General features: G+C 43.6%; 1 protein-coding gene across 1 annotated transcript in view; it reads right to left on the bottom strand.

Annotated features, from left to right (window-relative positions):
- Positions 1-17,781, bottom strand: part of nav2a (neuron navigator 2a) — a gene marked incomplete at its 5' end in the record, with an annotated part of 97,730 nt that overhangs the window by 25,531 nt on the left and 54,418 nt on the right. Inside the window, 4 exons of the mRNA XM_080027600.1 lie at positions 491-1,226; positions 1,640-1,961; positions 3,723-3,852; positions 17,360-17,482. Of these exons, the coding sequence (XP_079883726.1) occupies positions 491-1,226; positions 1,640-1,961; positions 3,723-3,852; positions 17,360-17,482 (1,311 nt within the window). The remainder of the gene's footprint in view (positions 1-490; positions 1,227-1,639; positions 1,962-3,722; positions 3,853-17,359; positions 17,483-17,781) is intronic.

Genomic DNA, 17,781 nt, shown 5'->3' with positions numbered 1-17,781 from the left:
GCACACAGCCTCTTTGAAGAGTTATCACTCCCTCCCATTAATGAGGGCAGAGCGCTGAGGTAAGACCCAGCTCCCGTTACCCCGCACCACACCCTCACCCTCCACCCTCTCCCCCCTGCACCGCCAAGGCTGAGGCTTGGCAGCTGATCAGCCCAACTCAAGGCCTGCCTTTCACAATGACCTGATTTAACCTTTCTGAGCTTATGAGCGTGTGTGTTTATGTGTGTGTGTGAAACAAGTCCACACATGTAATCCTTACTCACCGCTCTTTATCATTTACTGTGGCGGCGTGATTACTGTCTTTTACAATGGTCTTCTGTGCATGTGGCTGTCTTATGTGTGTTCTGTACAAGACCATACAAGACGGCCCTACTCAGTACAGCTCATCAGTTAATCGTAGCCATGTCTACAGGACTGCGGACAATACTAATGATGTTCTATAAGTGTGTGTGGGTGTGTGTGTGTGTGTTTGTGTGTGTGTGCTTTTCACCTGCGTAGCGTAGGTGAAGAAACCTGCTGTCTTCCCGTCATAGGAGCGGTCGCCGCTCCTCCTCCGCTCTGCATCGCCACTCCGCTCCTGAGGTTGTCGATCTCGGACACGCCCTTCTCCCGGTCCGTCTGATTGGCTAGCAGCAGGCCTCCCGAGCCGTTGGCCTTGGTGACGGTCATTAGGTTTTTGCTGTGAGGCGTGACGGACAGCACGGCGGCCTCGATGCTGCTGGTGGAGGAGCGGTTGCCGTTGCGTGCGGCTGCTCCAGAGCGGCTGGGTCTGGGCAGGCTGCGGTACTGCATGGTGGAACGCGCGCTCATGGGGAAGTAGCCGTCATCGTGGTGACCCAGCGCCGATCCGCCATCTTGCCCGCCGGCCTTCAGCCCTCCGGCCAGCGAGCGTGCCCCGGATTTGGGCATCTTACCCATGGTGGCCGAGCCGCTGGTGATGGTGGCGCCGCTGGCAGTGACTATGGTGACCATCCCGTGGCCCTGCTTCTTGAAGCCGAAGGTGCTGGTCGGGGTGCGTGAGGTGAGTGAATGTGTGTGTGGTTGAGGGTCTGAAACAGTGTGTGTGAGGGCGTTGGTGGTGGTAGCTGTGCGGCTGGATGATGAAATGGATTGTTTCTTTGCCTCGTCGCCGCTGCTGCGTCCTGCGTCTGAGGGCGAGCGGTGCAGGCCGTTGGGACGAGGAGAGAGGTGGCCCTTTTCTGACACCTTGACGTCATCTGTTTTAGCTACGGGACGTACAGGACAAGACATGTGTAAACGCTACTGTTACACAATTTCACACTGGCAGATTGTTTTTGGGGTAAGTGGATGTTTCTTAAAAAAAAATATATATAGGCCTATACATCATTAAACGAAAGCACACTCTGTTGATTGGACCCTTGAGACTGTTCTCTTTAACATCACACAGATCAGTACTTATTTTCCATAAAATAAGTCAAACTTTCTGCCATGGATAACGCAACTAAATGTATGTACCTATACATTTAATTGCCTTTTTATAGCATGGAGATAAAAATCATAATAAAACTGTCAGGTAGGATCAAAGACATTTTTAACATCTATATTTATTTTTTAAATTAATTCATTATTTCTTTGTTATTTTTTTGTCATTATCACGGGTGCATTTTTTCCGTGTTACCTGAACCGTGGGTCTTGAAGCCTGTGGAGCCCGTGGAGGCCGTGCTGCTGGTGCTTTTGGTGCGGGGGGAGGTCACCCCCACCTGTGTGCTCATGCCTCTCCTCCAGGACCCCGTGTGGGACACAGAGGGGGTCTTCCGGCCCGAGCCGCCCTTGTCCGACTCGTCTGACATGTCTGAGGGGTTCCGGCGGGCTCCGTACTTGGAGCCTGTCTCCATCCTGCCCCCGCTGTCTGACCCTCCGTCTGCCCTCTTCACCTCGTCTCCCGACCACGACTGCTGCACTGCTGAGGAGGCAGAGTGCTTCTCCGCGTCCGTCACAGGCTGCACACACACACACACACACACACACACACACACACACACACACACACACACACAAACACTAAGTATGTCAGATCCATTACTGCTGAAGAAAGCGTCTTTTATGAGTGCCTCTAAAGAAGGGCGCATTTTATGACCACAACTGCTGTGTGTAATCCTGCCAGCGTCCACAGCGACATCACCTTGTCATGAAGCCGTGACCACATCAGTCTTCTCCTCATTATTAGAAGTTTGTGCTGCTTTCGCTTTGTGGGGCAGCTCACGTGTGAGAACTTAAAGTCAAGCTTAAAGTCTGTCAGGACTGAGGAGAGGTTTTAAGTCACATCACACTTGAAGAGACACTTGAACATTTTCCTCTCAAAGTTGTGTTAGTAGTGTTTTTTAGATACTAAATCTTCTGCGAACAAGACCAATAAATATCCCAGCAACTTGCCTGGTGCTGTTTCTAATTATTATTCTCTTGATCTGGTACTTAGTCACTTAAACAAGTCAAGCCTTGAAGGAATCAAGTCTGACAGCAAAATCCCTATGCCTTCTGTGATGACTCTGGTTTACAATTAAAAGTGTGGAAACAGTTTGATCAACCTGAGATTTACAAGTTCATTCTAAACCTAAAACGTACTGAAGGCAGATTTATGATGCACTTGAAATTTCTTATAACCTTTTTGCAGAGTTTTTATTGTGTAACCTAACTTCTTCACTAGAGCCGTTATTCGTCCAGCAGTAAATCACAGCTGTTTAATGGACAATGCTTTTAAGTCCATTCTGCAGTTGCCAAAGCAACAAGGCTACAAAAAATGTGGCAGGCTACTGTGAAGAACTCAAGGAAGAACTAAAACAAATGTATTTGAAAAAAGAAAACGGTCTAGTTGTGTGTTACTACCAGCATACGGATGAGGAAGACTAAATGAATCTGCACGGTGTCAGACTGCTGTACGGAGAGAAAGCCTCCTTTGTTTTTTCCACAGCACCTCGACCTCTGAAGCAATAATGGACACACGTCACATGGTGACTGGCTCCACATCAGCCACAATACTGCATGTGTGACATACACGTGAGTCAGCTGACAATATTATCGTTTTACAGATCACTTTCTTGAGCCTTAGTGGTGTGTTTAATGATTTGAGGACCAGTATCAACATCAGCTTTAGCTTTGTGAGTTTACAGCTGTGCCACTCACATACATTCTTTGCTGAATGCACAGGAATGCTGGGTCAGACTGGGTTTAGGGAAATGAGGCCAAGTGGGAGAATACGATTGCATCAGTTTACCAGTTTATACACAAAGTTTACACCAATGTTTACAAAAACGTCATTGTCCTGTAAATCATAATCCTTGAACTTTATTAGACAACTTCCAAAAAGTTGCTTATATCACATAACACTTATTTTCCTCAACACTATAAGTGGAGTCCCACTCGAAGGCAATAAAACAGGCCCAAATAAAAACACTGCATTTTTACATTGCAAAACACAAAAGTCTAAAACACAAACACTTGCCGGTATATCAAAATAATTAAATCTCAAGTTTGTCAAATATACTACAAATTTGTTGTTCGGATAAATTACTAGCTAAATGTTTTTACATCCTTTTCTTGGAAAAATGGGGGAGAACATATTTGACAAGTTTATTTTACTCTGAGCTTAGTGAAACCAGATACATTGCCATCTGGGAACCAGATCCAAAATGGATGTGTGTGTGTGTGTGTGTGTGTGTGTGTGTGTGTGTGTGTGTGTGTGTGTGTGTGTGTGTTAGTCTTACCTGTGCGCTGAGACCCTTGCGCTGTGCGGCAGGCGTGTTGGCATAGGAGGAGATGGAGGAGCTGGTGTTGATGTCATCTGTGTCGATGTTGTCGCTGATGCCACTGCTTACAGAGCTGCTGTCATCCCAGCTGGACACACACAAAGACAAGGAAAGATAGAGGCTTACTTTAATACTGTTTAAACAATGCATCTTCCAGAATGAAGAGGATGGGGGGGTGTGGGGGGGGGGGGTGTCTACTTGGCTCTAGTTGTAGACACCAGCTGTTTGGGAACAACATGTTTCAGTCAGAGCCCAAACTCACAACTGACACCAATAATAAAACACTTTGCATATTTTCATGTTGAGCACATACAGTGATTGAGGTTATGTCTCGTCATGTAAAATATGTGATTTGATGTAAAATAAAGATTCTGTATAGCCTACTTAATTTGAAAAGCACAGCAAATTTGCCTGTTGATGTTGTGGGACTTTAAATGAGAAGAAAGGAAACAGAAAAAAAACGCATAGAATAACTCCAGTGTTGCAAGGAAATAAAATTGCAAAGAAAAAGACGGATCCGGCATCTCTGACTGCCTGGGGATTCTCTTTCTTTATACTCCATCTGAACTGGCATCAGCTTGGACACACACACATACACACACACACACACACACACACACACACACACACACACACACACACACACACACACACACACACACACACACACACACACACACACACACACACACACACACACGCTGAATAGCGTTGTCGATCATGTGAACAAAGGCTTGTCGGAGGAGTGACATCATGGTGTGTTTTGGTGTGTGTGTTTGTGTGTGCCAGTGTGTCTGAGCTGTTCAAACAGACCCATCTGAACCGAGCAAACATGCTGGGAGTTAATGCAGTATTTGTAAATATGTGTGTTTGGGTGTGTGTGTGCGCACGCGTATGTGTGTGTGTGTGTGTGTGTGTGTGTGTGTGTGTGTTGGTGTGCATGCACTGGGAGTTTGGGGGGGACAGGAAGTCCGGCCAGTTGGCAAACATCACTCTGAATGGGCCAGAGGGAGGCTGATGGCCTGTTTAAGGTTGGCTGCATCAGAGGAAACACACACACACACACACACACACACACACACACACAGTATTGTCGTGTTGTCAAACTATCTGTATTTTTGCAGTCGTCAAGGCTGAGTTCAGTTAAGACTAATGGTACACAAATCATACAAAGATCTCTCTCTCTCTCACACACACACACACACACACACACACACACACACACACACACACACACACACACACACACAGTCATACACTTATACAGTCTCAAACCTTCTTGTCTCTTTAGTGGACACACTGGACATTTCCCTGACCATGCAGTCATGAAAAGTCCAACAAAGTTCAAGAAGACATTCATTGATACACATTAAAGATCTAGTAGCACAGCATGTTTGACATTTTTGTTTGATAAATGACTTAAAACATGTGTGAATTTATTTTGACCATATCAACCAATAAGCCACCAATCAATTTATCAAATCGTTGTCTTAACACTATCATCACAAGATTACCAGTGTGTCTGCACATTTTTAATCACAAGTACCAATATGATGCCTGGTTTATTTGACACTGATGCTGATCTGTTTTTTTACTTCAAAATAAACCAAACTTCATGACAGATATCTATTAAATATTGTGGTAACACAAGCAGCCAAACGGGGACTTTTTCTAAATAAAATAGTCTAAAATGACCAAAGTTGACTGAGTCTTAATATCTGACCAAGCAATCAATACCAACTTTTGATACATGACAGTGGCTAATACTTGATGATCAAGGTAAACAGTTCAGTCTGTACTAAAGTTCAGTACCTAGCACTACATACTGTATCACAACAAAGTCAATGCAGTGGAAGTCAGTCTCAAATGTTTCCAACCAGCATGAACACATCATCATAATTTTGACTTTTAAAAAAAACTAAACAAAAACAAAGAATGTTCAATGTGGCTAAAATCCCAGATTTAGACTGCGAATAAGATGTAATCAGCCAGCCCTCGGCAGATTTCCAAGCCAAATGCATTAGCTGCTTTAAGAGCAAGTTGCAACCTAGCTACCAACCTGGCAAACCGACCACAACGAGGAAAAAAAAACGTTATTTCCTTTTGGATTTACCAGCTGAATAAATCAAACAGCGGCAGCAGACCGAGGAGACGCTGAGCTTCTGAGTTGAAAGCATCCGTGGAGCAGACGAGCCGAGAGGTGCTGAGAGATTTAGAGTGACCACTACCGTCTTAACTTGTCCGTACAGCCACAGGGGGAAGTCCCACACAGTTACACACACACACACACACACACATAGACAAAGGCACAGAAAGAAAATAAAGATATATGGACAGACATTAAGAAAAGGACACACACACAAACCCACAAAGATCTCAGCGCTTCCTGAATGCTCACTTAAACAAAGCCATCATTACTCAAACATACAAAGTTCCATTGACATTGTGCTCACTCACTCACATACATACACACACACACACACACACACACACACACACACACATCTGCATCTACCTGCTCAGGGTGCGTGAGTTGCCGCGGGAACCAGAGCGCTGGGGGTAAATGCCAAGCTGGACAGAGAGCTTCATGACTTCATGCCGCTGGGAGAGTTCACACAGCCAAAAATCTCTCTCCCACTCCCTCGCTCTCTGTCTGTCTGCCTCTCTCTCTTTCTCTCTCTCAGAGCTTTCTCAATGTCTCTCGCCCTGGCAGCGTTCCTAGATTGGAGCTCCTTTGTCAGTCGCTGCACTGATGCTTCATCCCCCGGGCACAGTTGGTCTCTCTCTGGACTAACAGAGAGAGAGACAAACTGGGGGGTGAGAAGAAGAGGGAAGGACCTGCCCTGCTGCTGGTAACATGAGCCTCCCCCGGGAAGGGTTAACTACTTCACTGCTGCAGCCACGCCACTAATAATAAAGCTTCAGTTAGACACACACACACACACACACACACACACACACACACACCCGGAGCCCTAAATAAGCACACTTTAGCCTCACAAGAATCAAACGTCGGCAGCACACAAGCCAAAGCCACATGATCACAGACAAGACTTTCTCTCGAAAAACTGAAGGACAATCCTCACCCCACTGTTGCAGTTTTTCTGTGTGTGTGTGTGTGTGTGTTTCCCAGCTATGGTTTATGTATGTGTGTGTGTCTGTGAGTACAAGACTGCAATTTCCCAGACAGATCCACCCTGACTAGCTGACAAGCCAGTGCTAATTAGAGATCAGGCATAGCGGCCTGGCCCAGCCCACAGCCTCCATGCTGGCAAAGCAAACCCGCCGGTTAACAACCGCCGAGCCCTTTAAGGCCAATCACAGGAGACGGAGAGACCTTAGCTTGCGGGCTAACCCTCTGGGAAGAAGTGGTGCCAAACGCAGGATGACAAGGGCTGACAACTAATAGATCATCCCCACTAAAGTGAAAGCTTCTGACTCTTCCTTTGATATGGTCACTTTAGTTTTAGAATTTCCGCATCGATAGAAGTGAATGTGATTGTGTTTCTGGTGCTCGCAATTAGCAATTAAAAATTACTGGATTTGAGGTGAACTGACCCTTTAAACCAGCTTGATTGTACAGTTTAAAACTTTCTGAGCAAGTTTATCACTCACCTAGATGACACAAGCCTTCACTCTATCTCACTTAACAGGCTAAAAGGCTCATAAATCAGTCGGAAAAAGGACAGTAGTGTAGAGGGGACAAAGTGACCCAAATTAAGGCATTCCAGAGAGGAACCTGTCGGCCCCTCGCCGGGTCCCTTTAAAAAGGCTTTCTGCTTCTCTCAAAGGGGTCAGAGTTCAGAGGCCAAACCTTCAAATCTTCCCTTTAAAGAGAAAAGCAGAAAGGGAGGGCATAGGGGCAGTTGAAAAAAAAGAAGAAAAAAAGGGTTGCCATGTGGGTCAGCCAATAGGAGTGTCTGTTAGTGTCCTGAGAAAGAGGCCGTGGTTGTGTTTGTTTAGCTTTTTTGTGTGTGTGTCCCTCGGGGCTGTGGTTGGTTGGTGGATGGGTTGGTTTGCCCCGCAGTACTGTAACCCCCCCCCCTGAAAATCCCAGTTCTGACTCTGGCACATGTACACAGGGATCGGTGCCGCAGAAACATACACACAGACATGCGGCCACAACAGAGCCGTGAAGCAGAAGTAAGGGGATTTCCTGTGTTTTAAAGGGGGACGACTACTGGTCCTCACACACTGCAGCTGGATCATATAACCCCAAATCTCTGTCTCCGGCCGCACAGACAGACAGACAGACAGGAGGAGGCCAGGGATTTGATAAACGGTCTCTCACATTTACAGCCCTCAGGTTATGTGGGGTTGGAGGACGACACAGGCGACCTCATGGACAATGTGACAGTTGAGGTCTAGATATGGTGTACAGATATCAGGATGTAACATCAGGGTAGAGGAGCTGGTGTCGTGACTTCTTCATCCCAAAACATATCAGCACCATCAGAGACATGCAAAACACTTTTCCGTCAAGAAATATGGTTTGCATAATGGTACAATGGGAAAAAATAGTTTAAGGCCATGATACAAAAGTTTATACATTTTCAGTGGAGTCATATCTTGATGATTAGGGCAGGATTTATTTTGATACAATACTGTGGACACATATAGGTCAGGAATAGCAAAGTATTGAGGTTCTATATCCAGTCTAAGTGATGATATAATTATATCTTATATTATTTCACATAACTGTGTGGTCAAAATTACAATTAAATTGAATTACACATAGTTTTATTTAAGATATATTGTGATATCGATTTCAGTCACAACACTCACATAAACATTCAACAACATGCTAGCGGTGCATCACTATGAATGAACCCCATATAATTGAGTGTATCTTACAAATGGGATGGGATCATCACTTTGTTATTTTAAATACCAATTTCAAAAGTGAAAATGTTGCAACCCTACACCTAACCAGTGTTACTGCTTATGTGCAAAGTAGCAAAAAAAACAACAACATGACAACATTAAGGTTGTTTTTATCAGAACACCAACTGTACAATTTTGTCTTTATTTTGAGAGAAAAAACAATAGACAGGATTAAATGAGCAGAGTGTGAGGGTGAAAGAGGCAGTGAAAAGGGGCCGGTGGGATGAGATCCGGCACATTCCAGGCCGGAGCCCAGGAACCCTGTGGTACGAAAATGACACAGCTGTCCCTTCACTGACGAGAAATGACAGGACTGAACTGGACAACACTCAGGAATGTATCTCTCTCTCTCTTTCTGCATCTCTCACTCTCTCTCTGCATCTCTCACTCTCTCTCTGCATCTCTCTCTCTCTCTCTGCATCTCTCTCTCTCTCTCTCTCTCTCTCTCTCTCTCTCTCGTGTCTGGTCCCATTGTCTCCTGTCTTAAGAAAACATCTGCTATCTGCACTCAGAATTTATCAAAGCATTTTAGATCCCTCTAGGTGCCTCTCTTTCACCCAGATTTCCCCATCTCTTTCTCTTTATCTCTCTCTCTCTCTCACTCTCTCTCTGTTTGATGTGTAAACACACACTCCTATAGATTCGACCAACTGACCCGGATCCCGAGCAAAAACACACTGAACTCAGTGACACGCACCACTGATCACAGGCACACGACGACCCACTGTGCTTGCGTCTCCTAGTGCAACCAAGAAGCTAGGTTTAAAAGACTACTGGTACAAATACGTGGAATTTCTCATATGCATGCAGATACACTAGTCAAACATGAACCGCATACAAACCAACCTATTGTCGCCTCATTGTTACAAGTGAAACACAAGGCTGTAACTCTTGCCTCTTCATGGGATCACCAGGGGCCAATAATTCAAATGTCACATCTTATGTGGGGATGCAGGTACAACATAAAGGCAAAACGTTGCCCAGATTCTGTCTTTTTTTTATGCTCATCTGGTTTGAAACGTTCTTTAAAAGTGTCTCCAGATGACAGATGATGATCCACCTCAAGGAAATAAAACTTTTTCAGGAGTTTCCTCTCTCAGCATCGAGCCACTTGTGTTTGTTCCACAGATGCTCTGAGTTGCTCTCTCCATATGTACTTTCTTTATTGTCACATAGTGCATATATATATATTTAAAAAAGTTTAGAATTATGGAATACTGTAAAATACAACACAATGTAATAATGTAGAAAACCCAATATGCTTAATAATATATACAGTATATTAAAAAACACTAAAAGTAATAATGGAAAACTGTTCAGCTATATATTAACCTCTTCTACCCAAACATAGTTGAAACCCTCAAAACTCAAATATAAACTCTTGTGGAGATTCCAAAGTTTCTAAAGATAACACATATGTCAGGCTGAATATTACGAAAATGTCCACAAATGTATTACTGCTTTTGATTATTTCATTGTCTATAAAAAATGATAGCTTGACGGAGAAAATATTGCCAGTACTCTGGTCTGTTACAGTTTAATTGCCCATGACATGAAGCCACTTGCATGCAGGCTTCTGTCCCTAAGCCTTTCCTGTAGCTCACAAGGTAGATAATCTACTTGATCCAATTACTTTAAAGCTGCAACCTGCACGGATCTGCTGACTGCCCAACTTCCCACTCACACCCAACCTCCCCTTTTCTCTCTCTCTTGATGTTTACATCTCACTGCTTTCGGCTGAGTAATAAAGCAAAGAAAGTAGACAAAAAAGCAAGAAAAAATTAACAAGCTTAACAAATACTATGCCAGAATAGTGAGTGCAAAGGTCGAGAGAGCGCTGCGGATGTTACAGCGCCAATGTTTGACATTCAAAAGAGAATGTGAAGGAGAGAACCCCTTAGTGTGAAACCCTACCCTTTTTACGTTGTGTGTGTGTGTGTGTGTGTGTGTGTGTGTGTGTGTGTGTGCGTGTGTGTGTGTGTGTGAGGCAGGTGTGCTTGTTAAAAGCCCATAAAGGGGAGATGGTCTGCTGATACAGTATTCATGACAACTGAAACAGTATTTATTTAAGGATGATGTATCTGTTTCTCGCTTCTCATAACACACCTCTTTCTTTTTTCCCATTGATTCATTCTTTTTTCCTTTCTATCTCCATCCAGATGCTGGAGCCTTATTGATTCCACCTCCTCCCACACATACGTGATAAGAATATGTTTCCTATAGGGTAACACTAGAAAAAAAAATATTTTACCAATTTAATTTTACAACTGCTGCTTCTTTATTGAGATCTGACAAGGCGTCTTGCAATTGGTCAACCGAAGTTCATAAAAGTTGAACTAATTGTTTTAGATGCAAAGCAGAAATCAATGTGTTAATAGAAAAAAAACTTAAACACCTTTTAAACAAGAAAATAGGAATACAGTGACCATCGAGGAGATTTTTACAGTGTAGGTGGAAGAGCCTTCTGCAGCAACTAGGGTATGTGGGTGTGTGTGGGAGCATAATTGACTTGCTAACATATGTGACCTTACATCTTGAATGGAACAGCTACAGATTGTAGGTCAGACTGCCACAGACTGCTCCAGTCTGCCCTAGAACGCCTCGCTACACTGGCTTCATAACATACACACAGACACAAACACATACTGTACACACACACACACACTCCAGGGACGCAGCAGAGTGCTGCTTTCTGAATAAACACGGCTGGGAGGCATTTATATTATTTAGTATTCGAGTAGAGTAAAAGGCTGTGTGAGAGTCTGGATATCTTTGGTTGCACGTAGTGTGTTGTGACTATAAGTGAGTGCAGAAGATAAGAGGGAGCAGACAAAGGATAGGTGTGGCCATTACATCTCTCAGACAAAATGTTTAACACATTCTCCTCTCTCCTCTCAATGTGAGGTTGATTCATATATTTACAGAAACTATTCCTCGTTGTTCCTTTTCTGGATATGACCAAATATTGAGTTAGATGGTGTGTGTCTGCTGTAACCTAAAGACGTCCCAAAAATGTTCTTTCGAATCTCAAACAGCACATTTCTGAGCTGCAGTCAGACTGGAGTTAAAGTTTGAGAAGCTACGTTTTGAGAGGGAATGGGATGATCACATGTTACTGCCTGTAGGAAATCATGGCCCATCATCAATATCGGTATCCACATTCCACGTCTTGGCTGTATGACAAGTTCATAATAGCCAGCATTTAATAAACTGAGTTCGATTGACAATGTGAATGTTTTTTTTTTGTATTTGTTTCCTGGGTAACATAGTTTAAATCTCTGTAGACAGTCTGCTGTCCCATGAAAATGTGTAGCCTTTCTTTGCAACGTCTGTCAGCGCTGCAGCACATATTTTTTGTAACAATTTTGTTGCATTCAAAAGAAAAAAAGGGGAACTTTTACTTCAGGTCCTGTTTGTTATGAAAACACATCATACAACAATGAGCATATTATATTTGAAATGTTACAACTTTATTTAGGCAAGAAGCCAAGCAACCTGTCTTTACAAGTGTCAACAACATTTTACCAATCGAACATTTTTCATCTAACGATAAAGAAAGACATCTGTCTGTCTTTCTGTCTGTCTGTCTTCAAATATTTCATCAAACGTCCATCTGATCAACTTCTCACCTGGCGGGTGTGATGATGTTGGGACTACAGTGATGAGTGTGAAGTGGTTTGGATCAATATTTCAGTAGAAAAATGCAAAAACCTGGCCAAAAAGGATAAGAGTTTGACGCTAACACAACTAAACAGCGCTGATAGATCGACATCAAAAAACCAAGCAGCGGCACGGGCCTGTCTGGAACGGGGCACTGCACCAGTGTTTCATAATGGATAATTATTGGAAAGAAAAAAAATCATGCAAGCTCCACTGAAACCACAGATAGTCTGGGTGTGTTTATCATTTGCACAGATGCCATTGATCCTTGTAGACCAACAATGACTCATCTTACTTCCACTCTCGCCATCTTTAACCAAACACTCATGGTATTACAGAAGGGAGCCAAGGCCAAAGAAGAGACACAAAGAAAAAGACACACACACACACACACACACACACACACACACACACACACACACACACACAAGGTTAGTGTTGCAGGCAGAGTCCTAAAACTCTAGCTGTGATCAGCACCGACATACTGGGTGCAAGTGCACCTATACAAAAGGTTTTGGGGACAAAGTGCAGATGAAGCTGTGCTCCTGTGTGTCTGATTGTACTGATTATCATACAAATAGACTCCTGGTTCTATGGGGAACAAGATCGCTGGCTCATGAAAACGACAGCAACAGTGGGAGGAGGGGGGAGAGGAGGAGACTTTTCCAGTGATTATTATTACAGTGAGAGCCCCGAAGGCAAACCACAACATTCACTCTGCTGAACCAATGGAAAAGCAGGTGGAGGTGAGGTTACAGAGGGCAGACAGAGAGACACACAGACAGGCAGACAGACAGACAGACAGACGGGTAGAAGGCGAGACAGCTGGAGTACCAGGTGTTGTTGGTAGCCGAGGAGAGGAGTTCATAAGGAAAGGGTGAACCTCTCTCTTCCTCTACCTGAGGCCAACAGGGATTCTAGCTCAAGTCCAGACAGGAGAGATAACACATTGGGGCTTTGGGGCAAGTGTGTATTACAGTTAAGTGTCCCTATTGCGTGTCTTATCTCTCTCGGAGATTGGCTTTGTTATGGGACTAATACACAATGGACAAATGCTAAAACAACAACAGCAACAACAAAAAAAAATGTTGAAGGTTTGGAAAAAGTTGAAAATGGAGTGAACACAAATAACAGGCTGAGATTAATTTAGTTTGTGGCCGGCTGTGCTTCTGGGTTACCGGTTATTCAGGGAGAAGGGGCTGTATTGTTTAAGGTAAGTTAAGGGAGAGTAACAGACCTATACGTTTGAATGTATGAAATGCCAAAAGGCTTTTTCACAAATCCTTATAATGACAGAAGGGATTTTAAAACGCTGGAAAGTTATCAAAGTGGAATGATGCAATCCCCATTACAAAGTAATCTACTAGGAATGTTGTGCTTGCATTGCGTTCAATGACGTTGCACTGCGTCAAGTTGTACCAGGTTCATTCTGCATCGTTTTTTGCCAAAGCAAATTCCTTAATAACTAGGAGGCAGGGCTTAGACCTAAGAGACCAGTGTTCACAAGTTTTGTTCCACAAAGGCACGAGAAGGCAAGATTATGTAAACATCATGGCAAATAAAGGGACTTTACAAAAGGCTTTAAATCTACGATTAGAAGGATTATGAAAAGTATTAAGAGTGAGGTTGCCAGCCGTGTCTTAACAGGCACCTGCTGTGTACCTGTCAGTAGGACAGTGTCATGCTGTTTAAACTGGAAGAAGCAAAGCACAATGCCAGAACAATGGCAGTTGCAACGGTTAACAAAAACACTCCTTATCTAATCTCTGTCGGTTATCCCAGTTCACCACCACTGTTTGTCTCTTAGTCAATGCATTGTGGCTGACTTCAACTAGTCAGCTACGAGTCATCAAGGATGTTTTAAAAAAAAATGTATTCATTTTGGGAAGCGTTTACATGATTTTGGACAAAACTAAATTATCATTGACCAAACAAAAAAAAATACTTCAGACTCCCTTGTTTTTGTTCATAGAGTAAATACTGTAAATGCACAGCAGCCATTAGCTTATTTTGAAAGATGAGATTGACTCTTGATTTTGCCAGTACTGACTACGTACAGACACCAGCAAGGAGTATTTAGAGAGGGAATAAGAACATTCATACAAATGACTGAACCATAAGCAGAATCCTCTGCATACTGATTTAAATCCTTTTTCATGCTCAAACATCTGTCATCACCTTAACAGAGTGGTTTAAGTTGCAGCTCTCCTCGCTTCTTTGTGTCACAATTTATGTTTGGAAAAGAGAAATGATATCTTCCAATGCCGCAGCGGGAAGGAAGACGGGAGGGGGGATGCCTCACTACCTCTAGCACATAGTGCTACAGCGGTTTCACACCACAAAGACTTCTCCTTTGTCTCCGTTAACAAAGAGAATTCAAATCTGAGGACAAGACGGTCACAGATTGCTTCCTCTTTCTCCTGCCGCTGAGATAAATGACAAGGATGAGCATGCTCTCAGAAACACACACGCACGCACACACACACACACACACACACACAGACACACACACACACACACACACACACGTTTCTAGTCTATATTGTGTCTGCCTATTTGCTCAGCCTCGCAGGTCCTGTTGTCCCATGACTCATTGTGATCCGCTCCTGTTTTACATACATTCGACGGTTTGTAAAACTAGTTCCTGCACATCGAAACTTGGGCTCCAGATCAGTAGCCCTTAGCTGTTTGTATAATCAAACCTAGCTGATGAGTTGATATGCACTCCTATTGCTTTAGTATTATCAGAATAAACTGTTCCACACAGTGTTTTCTCCATAGCTGCATCCTTTACGCTCCAGCTTAGTGCTGGTTTAGAGCATTTTGGTGTGACGCCTTAAAGGTTTTAGGGAACACTTCTAACTTTGAACCTCGACCCTTTGAAGCTTTTGACCCCTCTGTCCAGAGGTCACAAGGTGTTTAGCCCCGATGCCACAGTGACACCCAACACCTTTCCCCAACCCCCTCCAACAGAACTGAAGGGCTTGGCTGCATCACAAACCAAAGGCATACAGTATAAACCACTGCAGGTTTACAGATGGGTCACACACACACACCCAGTGAGCAAATACACCTCATTGTGGTGTCTTGACCAGTGACACCTACAAACCACATAATGTTAAAGACACATAGAAAGGTGCTCCCTCTCCTCCTCCACCTGTCCCAAACTACACCATTAACCTCCCTCTTATCTATTAAATTAGACTCATCTTTTACACCATAAAAAACAGTCACCCTTCTTTACCCTTCAGCCCCACTAGCTATCCGTTTGGTATGCTAATGATTTTTTTATCTTCGGCTTCTCCCCACCTCTCGTAATTAATCCCAACCTAAAAGCGGTGAGCTTTTTTATTTATCAGACATTCCTTCAGGGGGGAGGAGGTGTGGTTGGTTAGGAGGGGTGTTGCCTCATCTCCTTTTAAGTTAAAATCGCTCTCCTTGCCCTTCTCTCTAATCTTAGGAAAGAAATAACGAACATCATTAAAAAATTCTGGAGAAACCTAACATCTGCCTATTGATCCATTTAACCTCACAGAGAAACTTGAAAGCCACAGAATCAAACACAAAATGGGGAAATCACCCAGACTTTTATCACTTAATTGCTTTCCAGTTTCTTCTTCTCGTTACCAGTCTGTTATCAAAACAAGCAAGAGAGAAATGAAAGGTGGGAGGAGAGGCAGAGACCTGCACGGTAAAAGAGAAAGTAGGTAAGGAAAGGGACAATTTGTGTTAAGCACCACTTAAGGGCAAGGGAAGTTTTATGTGAAGTCACTGTGTGTGTGTGTGTGTGTGTGTGTGTGTGTGTGTGTGTGTGTGTGTGTGTGTGTGTGTGTGTGTGTGTGTGTGTGTGTGTGTGTGTGACAGGCTTGAAGGCAGCGAGAGGGCAAAAGTCAAAAGTCTGCGAGACAGGAAATTAGCCGCACCTGAGGATTTAAGGAAAAGACGGCTTGAAGCACTTGAGAATGCTACAAGTCAAACCAGAATGTCTGTCTGTGTGACACATCAGTTTAAGATTAGAATAATTAGTAGACCCAAAGCACAGGAAACTGGTATATTTCTTTTTAATAAAAGATTGGAAGTTGAAGATAGATGGATAGAAATAAAACCAATCATTCTGCTTGAATTTTTGAGCCAGGCCTTTGTTTCACCCAGTCTATCTATCATTCACTTATTGGTCTATCCATTCTGCAGCCAATCTTCATATTAAGCTCCCAACCCCCCTCCCCCCCAACTCCTGTCTCTCTTCCTTTCTAAAACCAATCCTTCTCTTGCAAAACTGGTGGGGCTCTACTCGTCCTTCATCCATTTTCATCCGTCCATTCCCCAGGAACCAAATCCCTCTCCATCTCTGTGACAGGACAAAGGCCGCGGCATCGCACCGAATCACTCACGCTGACAGGGAAATCCCACAGATACTACATGCTGTGGCCAACATATCCTGATAACACCAACTGATATACACATCTCTCACTGCCAGTCTAACATCTAGTATCCGCTGACCGTGCATCAACAGTGTGGTGTATTCCACAAAGCTCAGTTACATACTGTGTTGAGAGCGGTACTGTACAAGTTTGATCGAAAACCTGTGTAATATCATTCTGTGAAATAGAGAGATAACACATTTTTGTATTAAGGCGATTCAGCAAATGATAGGATACGATGGGATTTCAGCTGTTTTCCTCTTCTCCATTTCCTGTGCATCTAAAGGAATTGGCTAACAACAGTGTATATGTGTGTATTGTATAATCCCAAACTTCCACAATCAAAACAAACACACCATGTCCAGCATGTTCAATAGGAGGCATTCAAAGAAAGTAGTCCAATGCACTACAAAGATCACAATCTTAACTGGTGCAGGTACAACAGCCCAAAACTACAATTCCGACCGAATGTAAACTGCTTAAAGTATTTAGAAATTAATATTTTCTGTATCTGTGCCACACTGTATCACAAAATGATACCTGAACTGTACATCCTAGATGGATCCTTTCAAAGTTAAAGAGCATATGCAGGAAAACAAATTAATTAGTTCGAATATGTTTCAGTCTTACCTGTCAGCATCTCCCTGTCCCGAAGACGTCTTTCGATGGAGTGTCTCCCGGACGGCGGCCATGCTATCAGGCATGCGGTTCAGGCGCCGCGTGTACAGACCCAAACCACCGTCAGTCATATAGCTGCAAACAAACACACACACAACAGAGCACATTAAATATAGTCCCTTTACAGCTGTTCTAAGAGATACACAATTAAAGGGCTGTGTGGGAGGAGGATTTAAAGCTGTGCAGAACCACGCTTTGTCTGAGACTTTGGCCGGAGTTCACACAGGCTCTGTTCTTCTTCTCAGAGCTGCTTTTGTTTTGAATATAGTGCAGGAGGAGCCCACATCCATCTAGTTTTCAAACTGAGGCAAAGATGTCATCAATCAGGCCTCAACCATTGGCTCCCATACAAAACACTGAGAAGACCAAACTAT

The sequence above is a fragment of the Ammodytes marinus genome, assembly GCF_949987685.1.
Source record: "Ammodytes marinus genome assembly, chromosome: 1".
NCBI lineage: Eukaryota > Metazoa > Chordata > Actinopteri > Uranoscopiformes > Ammodytidae > Ammodytes > Ammodytes marinus.
Note: the sequence above shows the minus strand (reverse complement) of the source record. Positions and strands in the feature narration are given on the sequence as shown.